The 23,729-nt window shown below is 53.6% G+C and overlaps 1 protein-coding gene across 1 annotated transcript in view; it reads left to right on the top strand.

The window, feature by feature from the left end:
* Positions 1-3,035: 3,035 nt before the first annotated feature.
* Positions 3,036-23,729, top strand: part of LOC140393991 (CD9 antigen-like) — a 385,099-nt gene continuing 364,405 nt past the window's right edge. The window contains exon 1 of the mRNA XM_072480718.1: positions 3,036-3,461. Coding sequence (XP_072336819.1) covers positions 3,393-3,461 — 69 coding nt within the window. The 5' untranslated portion in view covers positions 3,036-3,392. The remainder of the gene's footprint in view (positions 3,462-23,729) is intronic.

Genomic DNA, 23,729 nt, shown 5'->3' with positions numbered 1-23,729 from the left:
ACCTGCGGGCGATCGAGAGATACCTGGCGACTTTAAAGCAAACATAATTAGGATTAAGGAAGGCGACCACATTGACCGTCATATTTAGAACCAGAGAAACAGAGCAACAACAGGCCCGCAGACCCCACAGTGTGGCTGTGTGCCTGCCGGTACCGCCCCCTTCGGACACGTCATCAGCTTCGTGCTGTCCGTGGGGGCAGCCATCTTTAACCCTACCCAACACGTGCCACTCATGGGCGCCACCATCTTGGCCGCCATCTCCAACGCTGCCCGACACGTGTGACCGACAGGGGCAGCCATCTTGGGACCACCCCACCACCTCCGACCACGTCGGCTACCCGCAGCTCGCGCTGTCATCTCGACCAGTCATGGCCCAAGCACCTCAGGAACTCGATGATGACCGCCCAGGTCAATGGGCACGAAACGCCCTGCCTGTTTAACTCTGGGAGCATGGAGAACTTTGTACATCCAGACACGGTAAGGCGCTGTTCTCTCCAAATTCCCCCGCATTCCAAACAATCTCCCTTGCTTCCGGAACACATTTGGTGCAGATCCGGGGGTACTGTGTCGCGAACCTCGCGATACAGGGCACTGAGTACGCCAATTTCAAACTCTACGTCCTCCCCGACCTCTGCGACCCTCTCCTGTTGGGACTGGACTTCCAGTGCAACCTCAGGAGCCTGACCCTGAAGTTCGGCAGGCCCCTACCCCCTCTCACAGTATGTAGCCTCGCGATTCTGAAGGTCACTCCTCCCCCGCTCTTCGCGAACCTCACCGCCGACTGTAAACCTGTCGCCACCAGGAGCAGGCGGTACAGTGCCCAGGACAGGACTTTTATCAAGTCAGAGGTCCAGCACTCTTGAGGGAGGGGGTCATCGAAGCCAATAATAGGCCCTGGAGAGCTCAGGTGGTGGTCGTCAGGACCGGGGAAAAGAACCGGATAGTTGTAGACTGCAGCCAAACCATAAACCGGTACACGCAACTCGATGCGTACCCCCTTCCCCGGATAGCGGACATGGTGAATCAGATTGCACAATCCCCTTCCCCGGATAGCGGACATGGTGAATCAGATTGCACAATCCCCTTCCCCGGATAGCGGACATGGTGAATCAGATTGCACAATCCCCTTCCCCGGATAGCGGACATGGTGAATCAGATTGCACAATGTTAGGTTCTGGAGGTTGCACTGGAAGTCCAGGCCGAGTAGTAAGGCAGCGCAGAGGTTGGGGAGGATGTAGAGGCGGAAGCCGGTAAACTCCCGCCCTGGACAGTGAGAGTGTTATGCAGTACCCCTGGATCGCCACGGAGTGGGACCTCCCGGAGGCCAGGGAGATTCTCTGATTGGCGGGGTGTACCGCGAGCGAACAGTGCCTTACCGTATCGTGATGAATGAAGCGATCGGTGCTCCCGGAGTCCAGCAGGCAGGAGATCTCGTGCCCATCGATTTTCACGTTTGTAGAGGCGGTTGTTAGATTGTGTGGGCGAGACTGGTCAATCGTGACCGAGTCGATGGTGGCAGACGATGGGGTGACCGGGAGGCATGGGTCCTGGTAAGATGGCGGCACCCACGGGCCGCACGTGCCGTGGGGGAGACAAGATGGCGGTGCTTGATGTTCCTGGTCAGGACAAGATGGCGGCGCCCACGGGCCACACGTGGTGGGGGTTGAACAAGATGGCGGCGCCCACGGGCTGCACGTGGCCCGAGGAGGGGAAGATGGTGGCGCCCACTGGCCATGCGTGGTCCGAGGAGGGGAAGATGGGACGGTGCCCACTGGCCGCACGGGGGGGGGGGAGTTGGAACAATAGCGGCGACTGAACGGGCCTGGCACACCGCCACAAAGTGCCCCTTCTTGCCGCAGGCCTTGCAAAGGGCAAAGGGCGCTCCGGGCCAGGCAGCGTTGTCGGGGGTGTTTTGGCTGCCCACAGAAGTAACATTTGGGGCCCCCGGGGTTGGTTAGCTGCCGCACGGCACACTTGTGGGGTTGGCTGTGTGGGGTCCCAGATGGGGAGTCCGTCTGCGGAGTCCACGATGCGGAGGAGGGGTGGGCCGCGCGGCCGGGGGTGTGGGCCTGTATGTTGCGCGAGGCGACCGTCAGCGAGAGCGAAAGCTTTTTGGTTGCCGCGAGGTCGAGCGTGGCCCCTTCTAAAAGGCGTTGCTGGATGTAATCTGACCCTATACCCGTAACAAAAGCGTCCCTCATAAGCAAGTTCGAGTGTTCCGTGGCCATGACGGCCTGACAGTCACAGTCTCTAACTAGGGGAATTCGAGCAAGCCAGAAATCTTCTACTGACTCACCAGGGAGTTGACTGCGTGTGGAGAGGATGTATCTGGCGTAAAGTGTGTTAGTCCCCTGAGCGTAATTTTCTTTCAGTAGCGCCATGACTTCATCGTAGTTCGGCGCGTCCTGGATAAGTGGAAATACGTTGGAGCTCAGCCGCGTGTAAAGGATCTGAATCTTCTGAGCTTCTGGGATTGGGTCTGGCACAGACCTGATGTCAGCTTCAAAACAGGCTAGCCAATGTTCAAAGTGCTTTTTGGCGTTACCTGATTGCAGATCCAGCTGCAGGCGATCCGGCTTGATGCGGATCTGGCTGTAAAACTTTAGTGTAATAAATTGATGCACGATCAATTACACAAAGAGAGTTAAATGCAACTGAGGCTTTATTACACTAAGATGTGTGGCCTCCTACAGCAGCTGGCAAAATGGCTGTTGTATGGGGAGCACACATATTTATCCTCCGCCTACTGGGTGTAGTACAGGGCCTTATCACAAAGCACCTTATACATGAGTGGTGACTACCACACTGTGTTTCTCTCTCTGTTTCACTCTCCCTGTGTTTCTCTCTGTCTTTCTCTCTCCCGGTTTCTCTGTGTGTTTCACTGTCCCTGTGTTCCTCTGTCTCTCTGTTTTTCTCTGTCTCTCTGTGTTTCTCGCTGTCTGTTTTCCTCTCTCCCCCTGTTTCTGCGTTTCTCTGTGTTTCTCTCTCTGTCTCGCTCTCTGCGTGTTTCTCTCTCGGTCTCTCTGCATTTCTCTGCGTGTTTCTCTCTCTGTCTCTCTGCGTTTCTCTCTCTCTGTCTCGCTCTCTGCGTGTTTCTCTCTCTGTCTCTCTGCGTTTCTCTGTGTTTCTCTCTCTCTGTCTCGCTCTCTGCGTGTTTCTCTCTCTGTTTCTCTGCGTTTCTCTGTTTGTTTCTCTCTCTGTCTCGCTCTCTGCGTTTCTCTGTGTTTCTCTCTCTGTCCCTCTGTGTTTCTCTCTGCGTTTCTCTCTCTCTCCCTCTCCCTGTTTCTCTCAGTGTGTTTCTCTCTCTCCGCTCCTCCTCTCGGGGCGGACCTCTCTCTCTGCCTCTAGCGTTCTCAGTGCCTGGGACGCTCAGTGTCTCCAGCAGCCTCACCATGGGCAGTGTGTCGGGTGGAATGAGGTGTATGAAATATCTGCTTTTCACCTTCAACCTCTGCTTCTGGGTGAGTGGCAACGGGTACGGGGGTGGAGGGAGAGAGAATCGATAGAAAATAAATTAAGAAACGGATAGAAAAAGGAGCGGAGAGAGAGAGGATAAATAGTGAGGAAGGTGTCGCACTGAGTGCGTCCATTCGGCCCATTGTTATGGTACTGGCTCTTTAAGTGAGCTGTCCATTGAGAGGCTCTGCCAGAGCTCCCAGCTGTTTGTTTTAGTTTATCCTATTTTATACTTGACTGATTTGCAGCACCCTTTCAGGCAGCACATTCCACATCACATAAATTCACCCTGTCAATTCTCTTTTACTCTGGGCTTTCCTTTGGGTTTTTTTTTAAACCAATTGTCTTAAATCTGTTTCCTCTGGTCACAGCACAGAAACAGACCATTGGATCGAGCATCTCCCAGCCAGTTTCTGTGCTCCCCAAACCCAACACCTAAAACTCTCTCCCCTATTTACTCTGTGCATTTTGAACATCTCGATCCACACCAAGTGATGAGGAGACAAATGGAACGTTGTCCTTTAATCCCAGGAGAGTGGAATCGATATTTTTTGCTATGTTTGTGAGATCACATCTAGAGGACTGTGGGCAAAAGTGATCTCTTTTATTTAAGGAAGTATGTGAATGGATTAGAAGCAGTTCAGAGATCGCAACTGATTGCAACGGGGTGGCACGGTGGCACTGTAGTTAGCACTGCTGCCTCACAGTGCCAGGGACCTGGGCCCAATTCTGACCTTTGGTGACTGTGTGGAGTTTGTACGTTCTCCTCGTGTCTGCGTGGGTTTTCTCCCGGTGCTCTGGTTTCCTCTCACAGTCCAAAGATGTGCAGGTTAGGTGGATTGGTCATGACACAAATTGCCGCTTGGTGTCCAGGGATGTACAGGTTAGGTGGGATACAGGGATGGGGTGGGGGATTGGGCCTGGATGGGGTGCTCTTTCAGAGGGTCGGTGCAGACTCAATGGGCCAAATGGCTTCCTTCTGCACTATAGAGATTGTATGATTTCCTGGGATGGGGGGGTTTAACTTATGAAGAAAGGTTGGACAGGTTCATGGAGTTTAGTAGAATGAGAGGTGAACTTATTGAAATGTACACGATCCTGAGGGGATTGCACAGGGTGGATGTTTCCCCGTGTGGGAGAGAGTGGAACTAAGGGATACAATCTAAAAATAAATTAATAGCGAGATGAGGAGAAATGTTTTTCTCAGGGGACGGCCCTTGGAACTTTCTTCCCCAGAGAGTGGTGGAGGCAGGGTCAGTGAATATTGAGGTTGCTCAGTTCCTGACTAATAAAGGAGTCTGGTCAAATGGGCAGAAAAATGGCAGATGGAATTTAATCCTGAAAAGTGTGAGGTGTTACACTTTGGAAGGAGCAATTTGACAAGGAAATATTCAATGAATGGCACCACACTGGGAAGTCCTGAGGAACAAAGAGAGCTTGGCGTGTTTGTAAATAGATCTCTGAAGGCAGGTTAATAGCATGGTGAAAAAGGCATATGGAACACTTGCCTTTATCAATCGCGGCATAGATTACAAAAACAAAGAAGCCATGTTGGAGCTGTACAGAACATTGGTGAGGCCGCAGCTGGATACTGTGCACAGTTCTGGTCGCTACATTATAGGAAGGATATGATTGCACGGTATTTTTCTGTGATTTTGTTATCGGGGGGTGGGCAGGAATGTGGAGTTGAGTATCCAATCAGATCAGTCATGATCATATTGAATGGTGGAGCAAGCTTGAGGGGCCAAGTGGCCGACACTGCTCCTAATTTGTATGTTTGGATGTTCTATGTATATATCTCCTCCTCGGCCTGAAGTTTTAGATTGGCATGGGGCTCAGCCAAACAAAGAGCTTGAGGAGGGACATATCCTCACCAACTCCGGCACCCGCAATGCCACTTTACATTCTGATGAGCGTTGATTAGCATAAGTCAGGACTTCAGCCCCTCACTCAGGAGGAAGTCCCACATCAGAGAACTGCTGGCAAATCCCCAGTCCCGCCCACAACAGAGCTGAGGCGGCTGGAAGAGGAACTGAGGAACTGCACCAGGGAGCCTGAGACAAAGGAACAGGTAAGTTACAGGGACCTTGGGTGGGAAAAGGTAAGGATGGACTCGGTGGGTGTGAGGGGGTCTCAGAGGATAAGCTGGTGGAGGGGGAGGAAGGTCTGGAGGTCATGTCCTTCAGGTTGGGGGTGCCCCCATTCAGAAGGTGGTTTCTGATGGAGGTGCACCCCCCCTCCCACTTTCTAACAGTTGTGGTCTCACCCCCTCCCCCAAACTGCTATCTGCGTTCCAGCCTAAAAACCTGGGTGTGGATGAGAAACGGCCCACAAGTAGCTATACATTGGCTATTTAAGGGTCTTAACTCGGGCAAGGGTGGGCTTTCTGTCTGAAGCCTTGTTCGCTCCAGCGTAAAATTGCTGTGGGATTGAGGTGAGCATGTAACTGGAAGCATTCCTATCCAAATAATTTCACGCTCCCCTCCTGCCTCAGAACCCATAGGGGGATGGGGACGGGAGCAGAAATCCTGGCCCTTAATATTCTCTGCTCCAAGGAGAATGATTGCTGTTTCTCCAGTCTCTCCATATAACTGAAGTCCCATGTCCGTGCTATCATTCCAAATCTCCTCTGCACGTTCTCTAAGCTCTTAACATTATTCAGCCTTGTCTTTTGCACCGATGGGCTGGGCTCCTCCATCATTGAGGAAGGGGATATTTGTGGAGCCTCCTCCTCCAGTGAGTTGTTTAATTGTCCACCACCGTCCATGACTGGATGTGGTAGCATTGCCGACCTAAGATCATTGGTTGTGGGACCGCTTAGCTCTGTCTGTTACTTTATGCTTATGCTGTTTGGCACACATGTAGTCCTGTGTTGTCGTTTCACCAAGTTGACACCTCCTTTTCGATATGCCTGGTGCTGCTGGCATTCCTTCCTGCACTCATCATTGAAGCAGGGTTGATCCCCTGGTAATGAGAGATTGGGAACTATAACAGGCCATGAGGTTACAGATTGTGGTTGAATACAATTCTGCTGCTTCTGATGGCCCACATCACTTCATGGATGCTCAGTCTTGAGTTGCGGATCGGTTCTGTACCTGTCCTATGTAGCACAATGGTAGTGCCACGCAACATGGGAAAAGACGATTATTCGTCTTCTGCCAGTACAATCATAGACTAATATATCTGCAGCGGCAGGTTGGTGACAACGAGGTCATGTGTATTTTTCCCTCTTGTTGATTCCCTCACCACCTCGCAGTTATGTCATAGAATCATAGAATCTTGACAGTGCAGAAGGAGGCCATTCAGCCCATCGAGTCTGCACCGACCCTCCAAATGTGCACCCTCCCTAGGCCCAATCCCCAACTCTATCCCCGTAACCCTACCCAACCTTTGGGCACTATGGCCAATCCACCTAACCTTTAGTTTCCTTGAGGACTCGGCCAGCTCGGTCAGTAATGGTGCTACCGAACCACTCTTGGTGATGGACATTGAAATCCCCCAACCAGAGTACATTCTGTTTCCTTGCCACCCTCAATGCTTCCTCTTAAGTGGTGTTCAACATGGAGAAGTACTAATTCACCAGCTGATGGTGTACATTTTATTTCATAGAATCATAGAACCCCCACAGCGCGGAAGGCCTATTTGGTCTGCACTTACCCTCTGAAAGAGTACCCCCACCACGGCCCATTCTCCTGCCCTACCCCATAACCACACCTAACCTGCACATCTTTGGACACTTGGGGGGTAATTTAGCATGGCAAATCCATCTAACCTGCACATCTTTAAACTGTGGGAGGAAACCAGAGCATCCGAAGTAAACCCACACAGACGCGTGGAGAATGTGCAAACTCCACACATTCACTGGAATTAAACATGGTGCTATGAAGCAGTAGTGCTAACCACTGTGCCATGGTTATTTATTTTTATGCCAACAGAGATGAGTCGAGGAAGAGAGCTCCATAGATTCACTACACTCTGAGAGAAACAAATTATCCTAACCTAGGGCGCCATGGTGGCACAGTGGTTACCTCACAGTGCCAGTGACCCTGGTTAAATTCCGACCTCAGGTGACTGTATAGAGTCTGCACGTTCTCCCCTGTCTGCGTGGGTTTCCTCTGGGTGCTCCGGTTTCCTTCCACAGTCTAAAGATGTGCAGGTTAGGGTGGTTACAGGGGTAAGCTGGGGAGTGAGCCTAGGTAGAGTGCTCTTTCAGAGGGTACGTGGAGAACTGTGGTAAATCATCCCTATTTTTATATTCCATTCCCCTTGTAGTAAACAACAACATTCCACTTGCCTCCTAACCACTTGAACTAACTTTTCCACTGAATCATGTACCAGGACACCCAGATGCATCTGTACCCAACTGTTCTGCAGTTTTGCTCCATTTAAATAAGTTGCTGTTTTTCTATTTTTTTCCCCCACCAAAGTGGACAAGTTCGCATTTTCCCACATTGTACTCCATCTGCCAAATTTCATCCACTCACTTAACCTATCGGTAAACCTTTGCAAACTCCTTGGGTTGGATTCTCCGTTTCAGCGGCTAAGTGTCACCAAACAGGTGCCGCCCCTGATTTGGGCGTCGGAAGGGATTCTCCGCCCGATCGGCAATTACGATATCGGCGTCGGGCAACGGAGAATCCCGCCCCTTATGTTCTCCTCACCATTTACTTTCCTACTTATCAATGTGTCATCATCAAATTTAGCAACCGTCCATTTGATCTCTTCATCCAAGTCATTGATATAAATTGTAAATAGTTGAGGCCCCAGCACTGACCCCTGTGGCACACCGTTCGTCACGTCTTGCCAACCAGAAAATGAAATGAAAAATGAAAATCGCTTATTGTCACAAGTAGGCTTCAAATGATGTTATTGTGAAAAGCCCCTAGTCGCCACATTCACAGACTGTTCGGGGAGGCTGGTACGGGAAAATGACTAATTTATCTCTACGCTCTGTTTCCTGTTCGCTAAATAATCCTCTATCCATGTTAGTATGTTATCCCTAGCACCATAAGCTCTTATTTTGTGTAGTAACCTTTGATGTGACACCTAGTCAAATGCCTTCTGGAAATTTAAGTACACCACATTTACAGGTCCACATTTATCCCAATCGCTTGTTCCTCTTCAAAGAACACCAGTAAATTAGTCAAATATGATTTCTTTTTCACAAAACCATATTGCTCTGTCTGGTTACAGTGAGATTTTCTAAATTCCCCACTATAACCACCTTAATGATAGATTCCAGCACTTTCCCTATGACACATGTTTGCACTGAGTGCTGAATTTGGGTACATTTGAGTGCTATAGTGAGGGTTTGGTGACTGAGGGATATTAAGGCTTCATTTTTATCTAACGTCCAGTCTTTCTTTTATTTAGTTAATTAACTTAAAAGTTGCTGTTTGGGTTTAGACTTTTTATATGGTCTTACTACTATAAGTAGTACCAAAACCCCCCCCCACAATAACCAAAAAAAAAAGACAATCACTGTAAGGGTCCCAGCTGAGTAAAGATCAAGAGGGAGACTCGAGGGCAGGTTGCAGTGGGAAGAAGTTGAACTGTAACGTCACAGCCTGCAGTGAAAGAGCGCGAGGCGAGCGGCGGAGACTCAGTGAAAGAGCGCGAGGAGAGCGGCGAAGACTCAGTGAAAGAGCGCGAGGAGAGCGGCGGGGACTCAGTGAAAGAGCGCGAGGCGAGCGGCGGAGACTCAGTGAAAGAGCGCGAGGAAAGCGGCGGAGACTCAGTGAAAGAGCGCGAGGAGAGCGACGGGAACTCAGTGAAAGAGCGCAAGGAGAGCGGCGGAGACTCAGTGAAAGAGCGCGAGGAGAGCGGCGGGGACTCAGTGAAAGCGCGGGAGGAGAGTGGCGCGGACTCAGTGAAAGAGCGCGCGGAGATCGGCGAAGACTCAGTGAAAGAGCACAAGGAGAGCGGCGGGGACTCAGTGAAAAAGCACGAGGAGAGCGGCGGAGACTCAGTGAAAAAGCACGAGGAGAGCGGCGGAGACTCAGTGAAAGAGCGCGAGGAGAGCGGCGGAGACTCAGTGAAAGAGTGCGAGGAGAGCGGCGGAGACTCAGTGAAAGAACGCGAGGAGAGCAGCAGAGACTCAGTGAAAGAGCGCGAGGAGAGCGGCGGGGACTCAGTGAAAGAGCGCGAGGAGAGCGGCGGAGACTCAGTGAAAGAGCGCGAGGAGAGCGGCGGAGACTCAGTGAAAGAGCGCGAGGAGAGCGGCGGAGACTCAGTGAAAGAGCGCGAGGAGAGCGGCGGAGACTCAGTGAAAGAGCACGAGGAGGGCGGAGGGTCTCAGTGAAAGAGCGCGAGAAGAGCGGCGGAGACTCAGAGAAAGAGCGCGAGGAGAGCGGCGGAGACTCAGTGAAAGAGCGCGAGGAGAGCGGCGGAGAATCAGTGAAAGAGCGCGAGGAGAGCGGCGGGGACTCAGTGAAAGAGCGCGAGGAGAGCGGCGGGGACTCAGTGAAAGAGCGCGAGGAGAGCGGCGGAGACTCAGTGAAAGAGCGCGAGGAGGGCGGCGGGTCTCAGTGAAAGAGCGCGAGAAAAGCGGCGGAGACTCAGAGAAAGAGCGCGAGGAGAGCGGCGGAGACTCAGTGAAAGAGCGCGAGGAGAGCGGCGGAGACTCAGTGAAAGAGCGCGAGGAAAGCGGCGGGGAATCAGTGAAAGAGCGCGAGGAAAGCGGCGGGGACTCAGTGAAAGAGCGCAAGGAGAGCTGCGGGAACACAGTGAAAGATCGCGAGGAGAGCGGCGGAGACTCAGTGAAAGAGCGCGAGGAGGGCGGCGGGTCTCAGTGAAAGAGCGCGAGAAGAGCGGCGGAGACTCAGAGAAAGAGCGAGAGGAGAGCGGCGGAGACTCAGTTAAAGAGCGCGAGGAGAGCGGCGGAGAATCAGTGAAAGAGCGCGAGGAGAGCGGCGTGACTCTGTGAAGGAGAGCGGCGGAGACTCAGTGAAAGAGCGCCAGGAGAGCGGCGGAGACTCAGTGAAAGAGCGCGAGGAGGGCGGCGGGTCTCAGTGAAAGAGCGCGAGAAGAGCGGCGGAGACTCAGAGAAAGAGCGCGAGGAGAGCGGCGGAGACTCAGTGAAAGAGCGCGAGGAAAGCGGCGGGGAATCAGTGAAAGAGCGCGAGGAAAGCGGCGGGGACTCAGTGAAAGAGCGCGAGGAGAGCGGCGGAGACTCAATGAAAGAGCGCGAGGAGAGCGGCGGAGACTCAGTGAAAGAGCGCGAGGAGAGCGGCGGGTCTCAGTGAAAGAGCGCGAGAAGAGCGGCGGAGACTCAGAGAAAGAGCGCGAGGAGAGCGGCGGGTACTCAGTGAAAGAGCGCGAGGAGAGCGGCGGGGACAAAGGATAAAAGGATAAGGAGAGCGGCGGAGACTCAGTGAAAGAGCGTGAGGAGAGCGGCGGAGACTCTGTGTAAGAGCGCGAGGAGAGCGGCGGGGACTCAGTGAAAGAGCGCGAGGAGAGCGGCGGGGACAAAGGATAAAAGAGCGCGAGGAGAGCGGCGGAGACTCAGTGAAAGAGCGCAAGGAGAGCTGCGGGAACACAGTGAAAGATCGCGAGGAGAGCGGCGGAGACTCAGTGAAAGAGCGCGAGGAGGGCGGCGGGTCTCAGTGAAAGAGCGCGAGAAGAGCGGCGGAGACTCAGAGAAAGAGCGAGAGGAGAGCGGCGGAGACTCAGTTAAAGAGCGCGAGGAGAGCGGCGGAGAATCAGTGAAAGAGCGCGAGGAGAGCGGCGGGGACTCTGTGAAAGAGCGCGAGGAGAGCGGCGGAGACTCAGTGAAAGAGCGCGAGGAGAGCGGCGGAGACTCAGTGAAAGAGCGCGAGGAGAGCGGCGGAGACTCAGTGAAAGAGCGCGAGGAGAGCGGCGGGGACTCAGTGAAAGAGCGCGAGGAGAGCGGCGGGGACAAAGGATAAAAGGATAAGGAGAGCGGCGGAGACTCAGTGAAAGAGCGTGAGGAGAGCGGCGGGGACTCAGTGAAAGAGCGCGAGGAGAGCGGCGGGGACAAAGGATAAAAGAGTGCGAGGAGAGCGGCGGGAACATAGTGAAAGATCGCGAGGAGAGCAGCGGAGACTCAGTGAAAGAGCGCGAGGAGAGCTGCGGGAACACAGTGAAAGAGCGCGAGGAGAGCGGCGGTGACTCAGTGAAAGAGCGCAAGGAGAGCTTCGGGAACACAGTGAAAGATCGTGAGGAGAGCAGCGGAGACTCAGTGAAAGAGCGCGAGGAGAGCTGCGGGAACACAGTGAAAGAGCGCTAGGAGAGCAGCGGATACACCATGAAAGAGCGTGAGGAGAGCTGCGGGAAGACAGTGAAAGAGCGTGAGGAGAGCAGCGGAGACTCAGTGAAAGAGCGCGAGGAGAGCTGAGGGAACACAGTGAAAGAGCGCGAGAGAGAACGGCGGGGACACAGGATAAAAGAGCACAAGGAGAGCGGCGGAGACTCAGTGAAAGAGCGCGAGGAGAGCGGCGGGGACTCAGTGAAAGATCGCGAGGAGAGCGACGGGGACTCAGTGAAAGAGCGCGAGGAGAGCGGCGGAGACTCAGTGAAAGAGCGCGAGGAGAGCGGCGGGGACACAGTGAAAGAGCGCGAGAGAGAACGGCGGGGACACAGGATAAAAGAGCACAAGGAGAGTGGCGGAGACTCAGTGAAAGATCGCGAGGAGAGCGGTGGGGACACAGTGAAAGATCGCGAGGAGAGCGGCGGGGACTCAGTGAAAGAGCGCGAGGAGAGCGGCGGAGACTCAGTGAAAGTACGCGCGGAGAGCGGCGGGGACAAAGGATAAAAGAGCGCGAGGAGAGCGGCGGGGCACCGTGAAAGTGTGTGAGGAGAGCAGCGGGGACTCAGTGAAAGAGCGCGAGGAGAGCGGCGAAGACAAAGTGAAAGAGCGCGAGGAGAGCGGCGGGGACTCAGTGAAAGAGCGCGAGGAGAGCGGCGGGGACTCAGTGAAAGAGCACGAGGAGAGCGGCGGAGACTCAGTGAAAGAGCGCGAGGAGAGCGGAGGGGACTCAGTGAAAGAGCGCGAGCAGAGCGGCGGAGACTCAGTGAAAGAGCGCGAGGAGAGCAGCGGATACACCGTGAAAGAGCGTGAGGAGAGCTGCGGGAACGCAGTGAAAGAGCGTGAGGAGAGCAGCGGAGACTCCGTGAAAGAGCGCGATGAGAGAGGCGGGGACACAGTGAAAGAGTGCGAGGAGAGCGGCGGAGACTCAGTGAAAGAGCACGAGGAGAACGGCAGAGACACAGTGAAAGAGCGCGAGGAGTGCGGCGGGGACTCAGTGAAAGAGCGCAAGGAAAGCTGCGGGAACACAGTGAAAGAGCGCGAGGAGAGCAGCGGAGACTCAGTGAAAGAGCACGAGGAGAGCTGCGGGAACACAGTGAAAGAGCGCGAGGAGAGCAGCGGCGACTCAGTGAAAGAGCGCGAGGAGAGCTGAGGGAACACAGTGAAAGAGCGCGAGAGAGAACGGCGGGGACACAGGATAAAAGAGCACAAGGAGAGCGGCGGAGACTCAGTGAAAGAGCGCGAGGAGAGCGGCGGGGACTCAGTGAAAGAGCGCGAGGAGAGCTGCGGGGACTCAGTGAAAGAGCGCGAGGAGAGCGGCGGAGACTCAGTGAAAGTACGCGCGGAGAGCGGCGGGGACAAAGGATAAAAGAGCGCGAGGAGAGCGGCGGGGACAAAGGATAAAAGGATAAGGAGAGCGGCGGAGACTCAGTGAAAGAGCGTGAGGAGAGCGGCGGAGACTCTGTGTAAGAGCGCGAGGAGAGCGGCGGGGACTCTGTGTAAGAGCGCGAGGAGAGCGGCGGGGACTCAGTGAAAGAGCGCGAGGAGAGCGGCGGGGACAAAGGATAAAAGAGCGCGAGGAGAGCGGCGGAGACTCAGTGAAAGAGCGCAAGGAGAGCTGCGGGAACACAGTGAAAGATCGCGAGGAGAGCGGCGGAGACTCAGTGAAAGAGCGCGAGGAGAGCGGAGGGGACTCAGTGAAAGAGCGCGAGCAGAGCGGCGGAGACTCAGTGAAAGAGCGCGAGGAGAGCAGCGGATACACCGTGAAAGAGCGTGAGGAGAGCTGCGGGAACGCAGTGAAAGAGCGTGAGGAGAGCAGCGGAGACTCCGTGAAAGAGCGCGATGAGAGAGGCGGGGACACAGTGAAAGAGTGCGAGGAGAGCGGCGGAGACTCAGTGAAAGAGCACGAGGAGAACGGCAGAGACACAGTGAAAGAGCGCGAGGAGTGCGGCGGGGACTCAGTGAAAGAGCGCAAGGAAAGCTGCGGGAACACAGTGAAAGAGCGCGAGGAGAGCAGCGGAGACTCAGTGAAAGAGCACGAGGAGAGCTGCGGAACACAGTGAAAGAGCGCGAGGAGAGCAGCGGCGACTCAGTGAAAGAGCGCGAGGAGAGCTGAGGGAACACAGTGAAAGAGCGCGAGAGAGAACGGCGGGGACACAGGATAAAAGAGCACAAGGAGAGCGGCGGAGACTCAGTGAAAGAGCGCGAGGAGAGCGGCGGGGACTCAGTGAAAGAGCGCGAGGAGAGCTGCGGAGACTCAGTGAAAGATCGCGAGGAGAGCGGCGGGGACACGGTGAAAGAGCGCGAGAGAGAACGGCGGGGACACAGGATAAAAGAGCACAAGGAGAGCGGCGGAGACTCAGTGAAAGAGCGCGAGGAGAGCGGCGGGGACTCAGTGAAAGATCGCGAGGAGAGCGGCAGGGACTCAGTGAAAGAGCGCGAGGAGAGCGGCGGAGACTCAGTGAAAGAGCGCGAGGAGAGCGGCGGGGACAAAGGATAAAAGAGCGCGAGGAGAGCGGCGGGGCACAGTGAAAGAGCGCGAGGAGAGCGGCGGAGACACAGTGAAAGAGCACGAGGAGAGCGGCGGGGACTCAGTGAAAGAGCGCGAGGTGAGCGGCGGGGACTCAGTGAAAGAGCGCGAGGAGAGCGGCGGAGACTCAGTGAAAGAGCGCGAGGAGAGCGGCGGTGACTCTGTGAAAGAGCACGAGGAGAGCGGCAACATACTGAAAGGTGAACAGCCAGATGTCGTGGTGCATATAGGCACCAACGATACAGGTAAAAAACGGGATGGGGTCCTACAATCAGAATATAGGGAGTTAGGAGATAAGTTACAAGTAGGACCTCAAAATTAGTAATCTCAGGATTGCTACCAGTGCCACGAGACAGTCAGAGTAGAAATTCAAGAATCGTGAGAATGAATACGTGGCTTGAAAGATGGTGCAGGAGGGAGAGGTTCAGATTTTTGGGACATTGGAACCGGTTCTGGCTGCGGTGGGACCATTGCAAATTGGATGGTCTTCATCTGGGCACGACTGGAACCAATGTCCTCAGGGGTGCTTTTGCTAACACTGTTGGGGAGGTTTTAAACTAATGTGGCAGGGGGTTGGGAACCAGATTAGGAAATTAGAGGTCAATAAAGAGGCAGCAACTATAGCCAGTAAGGTACTAGATAATAAATTCAATGTGACAAAAGGGAAGAGTAGACAGGGAAGAGATGATGAACGCAAAGGGACAGGTAGTCTGAGGTGCATTTGTTTCAATGCGAGAAGTGTAGCAGGTATGGCAGATGAATTTAGGGCTTGGATTAGTACCTGGGAATATGATGTTATTGGTATTACGGAGACTTGGTTGAGGGAAGGGCAAGACTGGCAACTAAATATCCCAGGGTATAGATGCTTCAGGAAGGAGAGAGAGGGAGGTAAAAGGGATGGAGGAGTTGCATTACTGGTCAGAGATGATATCACAGCTGTGATTAAGGAGGGCACGATGGAGGATTTGAGCACTGAGGCATTATGGGTAGAGCTAAGAAATAGGAAGGGTGCAGTAACATTGTTGGGACTTTACTACAGGCCTCCCAAAAGCGAGCACGAAGTAGAGGTACAAATATGTAGACAGATTATAGAAAAATGTAGGAGCAATAGGGTGGTCGTGATGGGAGATTTTAACTTCCCCAACATTGAATGGGACTCATGTAGTGTTGGAGGCGTAGATGGAGCAGAATTTGTAAGGAGCATCCAGGAGTGTTTTTTACAGCAGTATGTAAATAGTCCAACTCGGGAAGGGGCCATACTGGACCTGGTATTGGGGAATGATCCCGGCCAGGTGGTTGAAGTTTCAGTCGGTGATTATTTAGGGAATAGCGATCACAATTCCGTACGTTTTAGAATACTCATGGACAAAGACTAGAGTGGTTCCAAAGGAAGAGTGCTAAATTGGGGAAAGGCCAAGTATAACAAAATTCGGTAAGACCTAGGGAATGTGGATTGGGAGCAGCTGTTTAAGGGTAAATCCACATTTGAAATGTGGCAGTCTTTTAAGGAAAGGTTGATTAGAGTGCAGGACAGGCATGTCCCTGTGAAAATGAGGGATAGAAATTGCAAGATTAGGGAACCATGGATGACGTGTGGAATTGTGAGACTCGCTAAGATGAAAAAGGAAGCATACATGAGATCTAGGTGACTTAAAACTGATGAAGCTTCGGAGGAATATTGGGAAAGTAGGACAAATCTCAATGCGCAATAAAGAGGGCTAAAATGGGTCATGAAATATCTTTGGCTAACAAGGTTAAGGAAAACTCCAAAGCCTTTTATTCGTATATAAGGAGCAAGAGGGTAACTAGAGAAAGGATTGGCCCACTCAAAGACAAAAGAGGGAATTTATGCCTGGAGTCAGAGGAAATGGGTGAGTTCTTAAAGAGTACGTTGCATCGGTATTCACCAAAGAGAGGGGGATGTTGACGGATGTTGACATGACGGATGTTGAGGCTAGGGATGGATGTTTAAATACTCTAGGACAAGTCGGCAAAAGGAAGGGGGAAGTTTTGGGTATTCTAAAAAGGCATTAAGGTGGACAAGTCCCCAGGTCTGGATGGGATCTATCCCAGGTTACTGAGGGAAGCGAGGGAAGAAATAGCTGGGGCCTTAACAGATATCTTTGCAGCATTCTTGAGCACGGGTGAGGTCCCGGAGGACTGGAGAATTGCTAATGTTGTCCCTTTGTTTAAGAAGGGTAGCAGGGATAATCCAGGGAATTATCCAACGATAATTGATAAGGGAAGGGCTGTCGATGTCATATATATGGCCTTCAGTAAGGCGTTTGATCAAGTTTCCCATGGCAGGTTGATGGAAAAAGTGAAGTCGTATGGGGTTCAGGGTGTACTAGCTGGATGGATAAAGAACTGGCTGGGCAACAGGAGACAGAGAGTAGTGGTGGAAGGGGGTGTCTCAAAATGGAGAAAGGTGACTAGTGGTGTTCCACAGGGATCCGTGCTCGGACCACTGTTGTTTGTGATATACATAAATGATCTCGACGAAGGTATATGTGGTCTGATTAGCAAGTTTGCAGATGATACTAAGATTGGTGGAGTTGCAGATAGTGAAGAGGACTGTCAGAGAATACAGCAAAATATAAATAGACTGGAGAGTTGGGCAGAGAAATGGCAGATGGAGTTCAATCCAGGCAAATGCGAGGTGATGCATTTTGGGAGATCTAATTCAAGAGCGGACTAGACGGTCAATAGAAGAGTCCTGGGGAAAATTGATGTACAGAGAGATCTGGGAGTTCAGATCCATTGTACCCTGAATGTGGCAACGCAGGTCGATAGAGTGGTCAAGAAGGCATTCAGCATGCTTGCCTTCATCGCACGGGGTATTGAGTGCAAGAGTCGGCAGGTCATGTTACAGTTGTATAGGACTTTGGTTAGGCCACATTTGGAATACTGCGTGCAATTCTGGTCGCCATATTACCAGAAGGATTTGGATGCTTTCGAGAGGGTGCAGAGGAGGTTCACCAGGATGTTGCCTGGTATGGAGGGTGCTAGCTATGAAGAAAGGTTGAGTAGATTAGGATTGTTTTCGTTGGAAAGACGGAGGTTGAGGGGGGACCTGATTGAGGTCTACAAAATTATGAGAGGTATGGACAGAATGGATAGCAACAAGCTTTTTCCAAGTGTGGGGGTGTCAATTACAAGGGATCACGATTTCAAGGTAAGAGGGGGAAAGTTTAAGGGAGATGTGCGTGGAAAGTTTTTTACGCAGAGGGTGGTGGGTGCCTGGAATGTTTGCCAGCGGAGGTGGTAGAGGCGGGCACACTAGCATCATTTAAGATGCATCGAGACAGATATATGAACGGGCGGGGAACAGAGGGAAGTAGATCCTTGGAAAATAGGCGACAGGTTTAGATAAAGGATGTGGATCGGCGCAGGCTGGGAGGGACGAAGGGCCTGTTCCTGTGCTGCAATTTTCTTTGTTCTTTGTTCTTCGTTCTATAATTTAACAGGGGAAAAGAAAAAATATTTTTGTTCATGTGTTTTGTCTATTTTATTATTTTTTTGTTTTCTGTGGCGTTTTGTTTTGTGAAGTGACGACCTGTACGTTTATTTACACGTACAGGAGTTAAGCCAGCATTCGCTACTGGTGTGATGCTGGGTGTGACAACCAAGAAAAAGAACATAAAGTAACTGATGGATAAAACAAAAGAAGGGAGTGGCCCAAAACGAGTGGAGCACAGCCCATAAAGAACGAGAAAGGAAACAAAATCTTATCAAAAACCCGTCAAATTAAAGCGTGAGATTCGGGGTCGCTAAAGCAATCCAACCCCTGCGGTGCCCACCGAGCACGGAGGGCCTCGAGTGTGCCCGTGGACACCGCATGCTCCCGCTCCAGGGACACCCGGCCGCGAACGAGGCCGCGGAAGATGGGCAGACAGTCAGGCTGGACAACCCCTCGGTCGCCCGCTGCCTGGATCTATAAATGGCAAGTTTGGCCAGGCCCAGGAGGAGGTTCACGAGGAGGTCCTCCGCCTTTCCCGCCCCCCCCCCTCCGCACCGGATGTCCATAGATCAGGAGCGTGGGGCTGAAGCGCAGAGAAAACCTCAACAACAACACTGTCAAGAAACCAAAAGGGGAGTGCAGCCTCGGGCAGACAACATAAACATGCTCCACGGTCTCCACCAGGCCGCAAAAGTGTCAGGTCTCTGAAGTGATTTAAACAATGGTTGCACGGCACTGCCATACGCAGCACCCTCCACCCCAGGTCTCCCAGTTTTATGGAGAGGACACCTCCGTAGAGGGACCTCCAGTGGGGACCACCGCCGCCGGACGGCAACGAGGCACGCCAAGGCGTGTCCGGGCGGCGGGCGAGGGCAAGGAGGTGGAAAGTGTGCAATAAATAGCAGGCCGTACAGGAAACCACTCCGCGCGGTGCAAAAAGGCACGAGGGGTATTTCCGCGAGGAGGCTGCGGCTGGGGGCACCAGCACCCGGAGGGGCGGAAGGGGGGGGGGGGTGTTCCGGGGTTTGGGACCAATGTGGAATGCCGTCTGAGCAAGGGTCCGCTCAGACGGGATGCCACCGCACAACCGCGCCGTCTCAAGTCCAAGTGTGCTCAGGGGCCGAGCACAACCATTTTGAGGCCTTGGATAGCATTGGCCGTGCACCGGACAGACACTCGTAGGGTGCCATCCAGCCCGCTCCTCTGCCACCCAGCATGTCCCAGATCCTGGTCACCCCGGCATCCACAGCCCTCCGCGCCACCTGCCACCTGAATGGATATTGGCGGAGGTGCGGATTCCTGAGCAGCGGCTCCCTTACGACAGCCACTGCTCCTGACGGGGGAGAGCTGCGGCGCGTGGCGATCGTGTTCCAGACTTTGAGAAGGTCCTGGTACAAAATGGACAGCGCCAACAAAGAGTTCCGAAGACCATTCTGGTCACGAACAGGAGCTGCACGTCGTAGTTCAGGTCGTGCACCTGGCGGAAGAAATATGTCGCCAGGGCACACCATCGTGGAGGAGGCTCAACGTACAGGTATCGCTGCAGAGTCTGAAAGCGGAAAGTCGTGCGAAGGCACACCAGCGCTAAACCGCCCTCCGCAATCGGGCCACTCAAGACCTCCGCAGCGACCCAGTGCAATCCTTTGTCCCAGAAGAACCGAAGCAGGGTTCTCTGGATGCGTGTGACAAAGTCAGGGGGAGGGGCTAAAGTGACCAGACGATACCACAGCATAGAGGTGATCAGCTGGTTTATGATGAGAACGCGACCCGTGTGGGACAGCACTCGGAACAGTCCTGTCCAGCGTCCCAGGCGAGTGGTGACCTTGGTCTCCAGCTCCTGCCAGTTCGCCGTCCAGGCTTCCTCTGCCGGGCAAAGATGGACTCCCAAGTAGAGGATGTTGATCCGACTCCAGCTCAGACCGACTCAGGGCCTGAGCTCCTCTGGGAGGGGGTCCATCTGCCACGGACCGACCAGGAGTCTGGAACATTTAGCCCAGTTGATCCTAGCAGAAGACACGGCGGAGTACACAGACTGGCACTCTCGCATCCTCCGCAGGTCACCGGGGTCAGTGAACATGAGGAGCACGTCATCAGCGTAAGCCGAGATGACCACCTCCATGTCTGGCTCACGCAGAACCAGCCCGACAACCTCCTCCGCAGGAGGCGCAGGAAAAGCTCCACACACAGAATAAAGTTGGCCGGACAAGGGGCAGCCATGACGCCCTCCTCTCCCAAAGTGAAGGGGCGCCGTCAGGGACCCGTTAACCTTAATCAGACACTCTGAGGCGGCGTACAGTAATCGGATCCGGGCGACAAAGTGCGTCCCGAAACCAAAAGCTCGCAGTGTCCTGAGCAAATACTCGTGCCCCACCCTGTCGAACGCCATCTCCTGGTCAAGAGACAGGAAGGCACTCTACATACCAGTCCTCTGGGGAAAATGAATTATGTCCCGGACCAGATGGATGTTGTCGTAGATTGTGTAGGACCGGTCAGGGTGAATCATGTGGTCCAGCACGGGGCCAAGGCGTAAAGACATTGCCTTGGCAAAGATTTTGTAGTCCATACTGAGGAGGGAGACAGGTCGCCAGTTTTTGAGTTGGTGGAGATCCCCCTTCTTGGGCAGCAGGGCAATGACGGCCCTGCGCCACAAAAGGGGCATCTCCCCGGTCGCGATACATTCCCCCAGGACTCCCGCATAGTCATTCCCCAGGATGTCCCAAAACGCCCTGAAGAACTCCACGGTCAGCCCATCCAGCCCTGGGGTTTTGCCCCGTGACAAGCTGTCCAGGGCGCCGGTCAGCTCTTGGAGGTTGATGGTTTGATCGAGCTTCCTGGTGCCCTCCGGGCTGACCTGCAGCACGTCCTCCCACAGAACTCTGCAAGCGTCCTCGCTGGACAGATCCGGAGAGAAGAGGTAGGAATAAAATTTCTTAATCAGGGTCTTGACCCCCTCCGGATCCGAGGTGAGGGACCCGTCGTCGGCCAGCAGCGTAGAAATCTGCCGACGGGCCCCGCGTCCTCTTTCCAGCGAGTAGAACAAGGGGGAGCCGCGGTCCATGTCCGTCAGGAGACGGATCTGGCGACCGCATGGACGTGCAAGTTGCAGGTCCCGCAGCGCGCCCTTCTCTCTGTACACCAGCCCCAGGGCCAGGTCCTCATCGGGCTGAGCAAGACTTGACTCCAAATCGAAGACTTCCTCAGCCAATTTCGTGATCGTGGAGTTCCGCCCCACCGTAGACCCCTTCGTGTACCCCTGACAGAAGGCGCGGACGTGAGTCTTGCCCACGTCCCACCATAGCCTCAAGGAGGGGAAGCCATCCCGCTTCTTTCTCCAGCCGGTCCAGAAATGGCGAAACAAGTCCAGGAACCGCTCGTCCTCCAGCAGCAGGTTGTTAAAGTGCCAGTACGCGGACCATGTCTTAGCGCCGCCCACACCAAGTGATGATCCGAGCATGGCACCTGCTCCACAGAGGCTGTCGGAATGCTGGGTAAGTACGTCTTGGAAATATAAAGATGGTCGATTCTGGATGCTTTGAACGGAGGGCGCACAAGGATGTACACCTGCAATTCAGGATGGAGAATCCGCCAGACGTCCACCAAGTCGAAGGACCTAATCAGGTCCCTCAACTTCACCACCGCCGGCGAGCTGCGCTGGACTCCATGACGGTGCTTGTCCTGGAGGGTGCAATTAAAATCCCCTCCGAGGACGATCACTCGCCCACCGGGATGGTGCCGAGAAGAGTGGACACTTTTTCGTAGAGAGTCGCCTGCTGCGGCCCGACCAGTGGAGCGTAGACATTCACAAAGTGAAGCACCACATTCCCGACGCGGACTGTTAAGTGCAACAGACCGCCTGGCACTGGCTCCTTGATCCCCAAGATCTCCGGCCGAAAATGTGGAGCCAAAAAGATAGCCACCCCGCCTGAACCTGGGGCCAAGTGAGTCATGAAGACTCCTCCTTGCCACTCCAGGGTCCACTGAGCTTCGTCACCCGGAATGGCGTGGGTTTCCTGCAGGAAGCACACCCCGTACTTTCCGTCCCGGAGGACAGAGAAGCACTGGAAACGGCGATGTGTGTCCTTGCTGCCGTTGATGTTCAGGCTGGCTATGGTTACCTCCATGTCAGTTGTAACATGTGTCCTTCACCAATCACCTGAGTGCTCGGAGGAAATAGAGGACCATCGCTCCCGCCACTCCCTCAGGAGCTCTGCGAGGAACAGAACTGCTTGGCGCTGCTCCCCTTGGGCCTGATCGTATTCCCGTGCCTCTCTGGCATAGACGCGGGCGGACTCAAGGAGCAGCCCCAGATTTCCCCAGCTGTCCAGGGCCAGCCGCACAGAGTCCTGGTGACCGTGATGCGTTTTCAAAAATGCTCAGAGTTCTACCGAGGGGATGAGGGGAGACTTGGTGCCGGGTGTGAGGGCGCCCTCTGCCTCGCTGCCGAGAGCGTCTAAATCCTCCTCCTCACCCATCACCGAGCAGCCTTCCTCCTCCGAACGGTCACCACCTGAGCATGGAGCGCGGCGGGCAACACTGGCCCAACGGCTAGCCCTATGCCCGGGTCGATCCCACCCCCAGGCTCCTCCCGCGGTTCTGGGATCGTGGGCGGCGGCGGCTCCGACCCTGGCACCACCGTCGATGCCGGGCCCTCGGAGAGACCTGGGAAAACCCCTGAAACAGCTCTGGGATGGAGCCTGGGCTCCTTGGCATCGTCTGCTTGGGTGTTGTTGTTGCTCTCTTTGGTTGGCTCTGAATATGGCGGTCAATATGGTCGCCTTCCTTAATCCTAATTTTGTTTGCTCTAGAGTCGCCAGGTATCTTTCGATACCGCCACAAGGTTCAAAACCGAATACTGATCAAAGACTCGATACACCAGTTAGTTAGTTCAAAGTCAATACTATTTATTTACACACACAGTAATATCTACTCATGCACAAATACTACACACTAAACTATCACTACTGCTAAAGCCTATACTTAGCTTCGGACGCCCACTCAGTCAGAGGAACAATGGCCGTTGTTTGGATCTGAGGCTGCTGGGGTCGAAGTGGTGAAGGGGAAACAGCTAAGGTCGTCCGTCTGGTAGCGAGCATTCAGCTTGGACTTAGTTGCTTCTGGTGCAGCTGGTGGAAGGGTCTCCACTGTGAGAGCCGAGTCCAAGAGAACGATTCTCTCTTGGGGCCTTCTTCTTATACCCGAAGGGGCTTCGCGCGCTTTTGTGCGGACCTTGAACTTGGCCCCCATCAATTGGGCCGTATCTTGATCACTCGCATTGATCCTGACCAATAAAGGGTTGGGTGCCCTGATGGCTGGGCGTGTCCTAGGTGGCCGTTGGCCTGCTTTGTTTTCTGCTTTCGGTTTGGGGAACTGGCGCCGTGGGATCTGGGGCCAGATCGGTTACTTAAGTATCTTCCTTTGTTTGCCGGAGATGGGCCATCCATATGCTAATGGTATTCAGTTTCAGTCTTGTCTGGGAGCTACGGCTCCAATATGCAGACAGGCTCTGTGCCTGCCTGCTTTCTTAACATTGTCCATTTTTCCCTGCAATCTTTGCAAATGTCCATTTTGCATTCTGGAAGTGACCATCCCAGATGGCTACAGTCCCTCCTTGTGATCCTCAACGCATGAAGGATCAAATAACTCCGTCGTCTTCGTTCTCCTCCCAAGTTGGGCACCCGTAAGCACTTCATAGGCTCTACACTGCCCTGTCCTATGAATTGCAACTTTTACCTAAATTATTTATGTACATACATCATTGTAAAATGCTAAGGGGTGCTATGACATTTAGGCATGCATTATAAAATAAAAAACTGGAACCTCTAACTGTCCTTAACTAAACTCTCCTTACTCAAACAATCAAAAGAATTTACAACATTTTAAACTGTACCAATAGCAGCAACACAGGTCTATCTGGCTTGGCAGTCAAGCACAGAGTTTTACATTTCTTTTTATTGGAACGAATAAAACACACACACAAAAGCAAATGCCCTTTAATTCACTTAAAGGGGTTGGGGGGT

The sequence above is a fragment of the Scyliorhinus torazame genome, chromosome 17, assembly GCF_047496885.1.
Source record: "Scyliorhinus torazame isolate Kashiwa2021f chromosome 17, sScyTor2.1, whole genome shotgun sequence".
In the NCBI taxonomy this organism is placed as follows: domain Eukaryota; kingdom Metazoa; phylum Chordata; class Chondrichthyes; order Carcharhiniformes; family Scyliorhinidae; genus Scyliorhinus; species Scyliorhinus torazame.
This window is presented reverse-complemented; position numbering and strand designations above follow the sequence as displayed.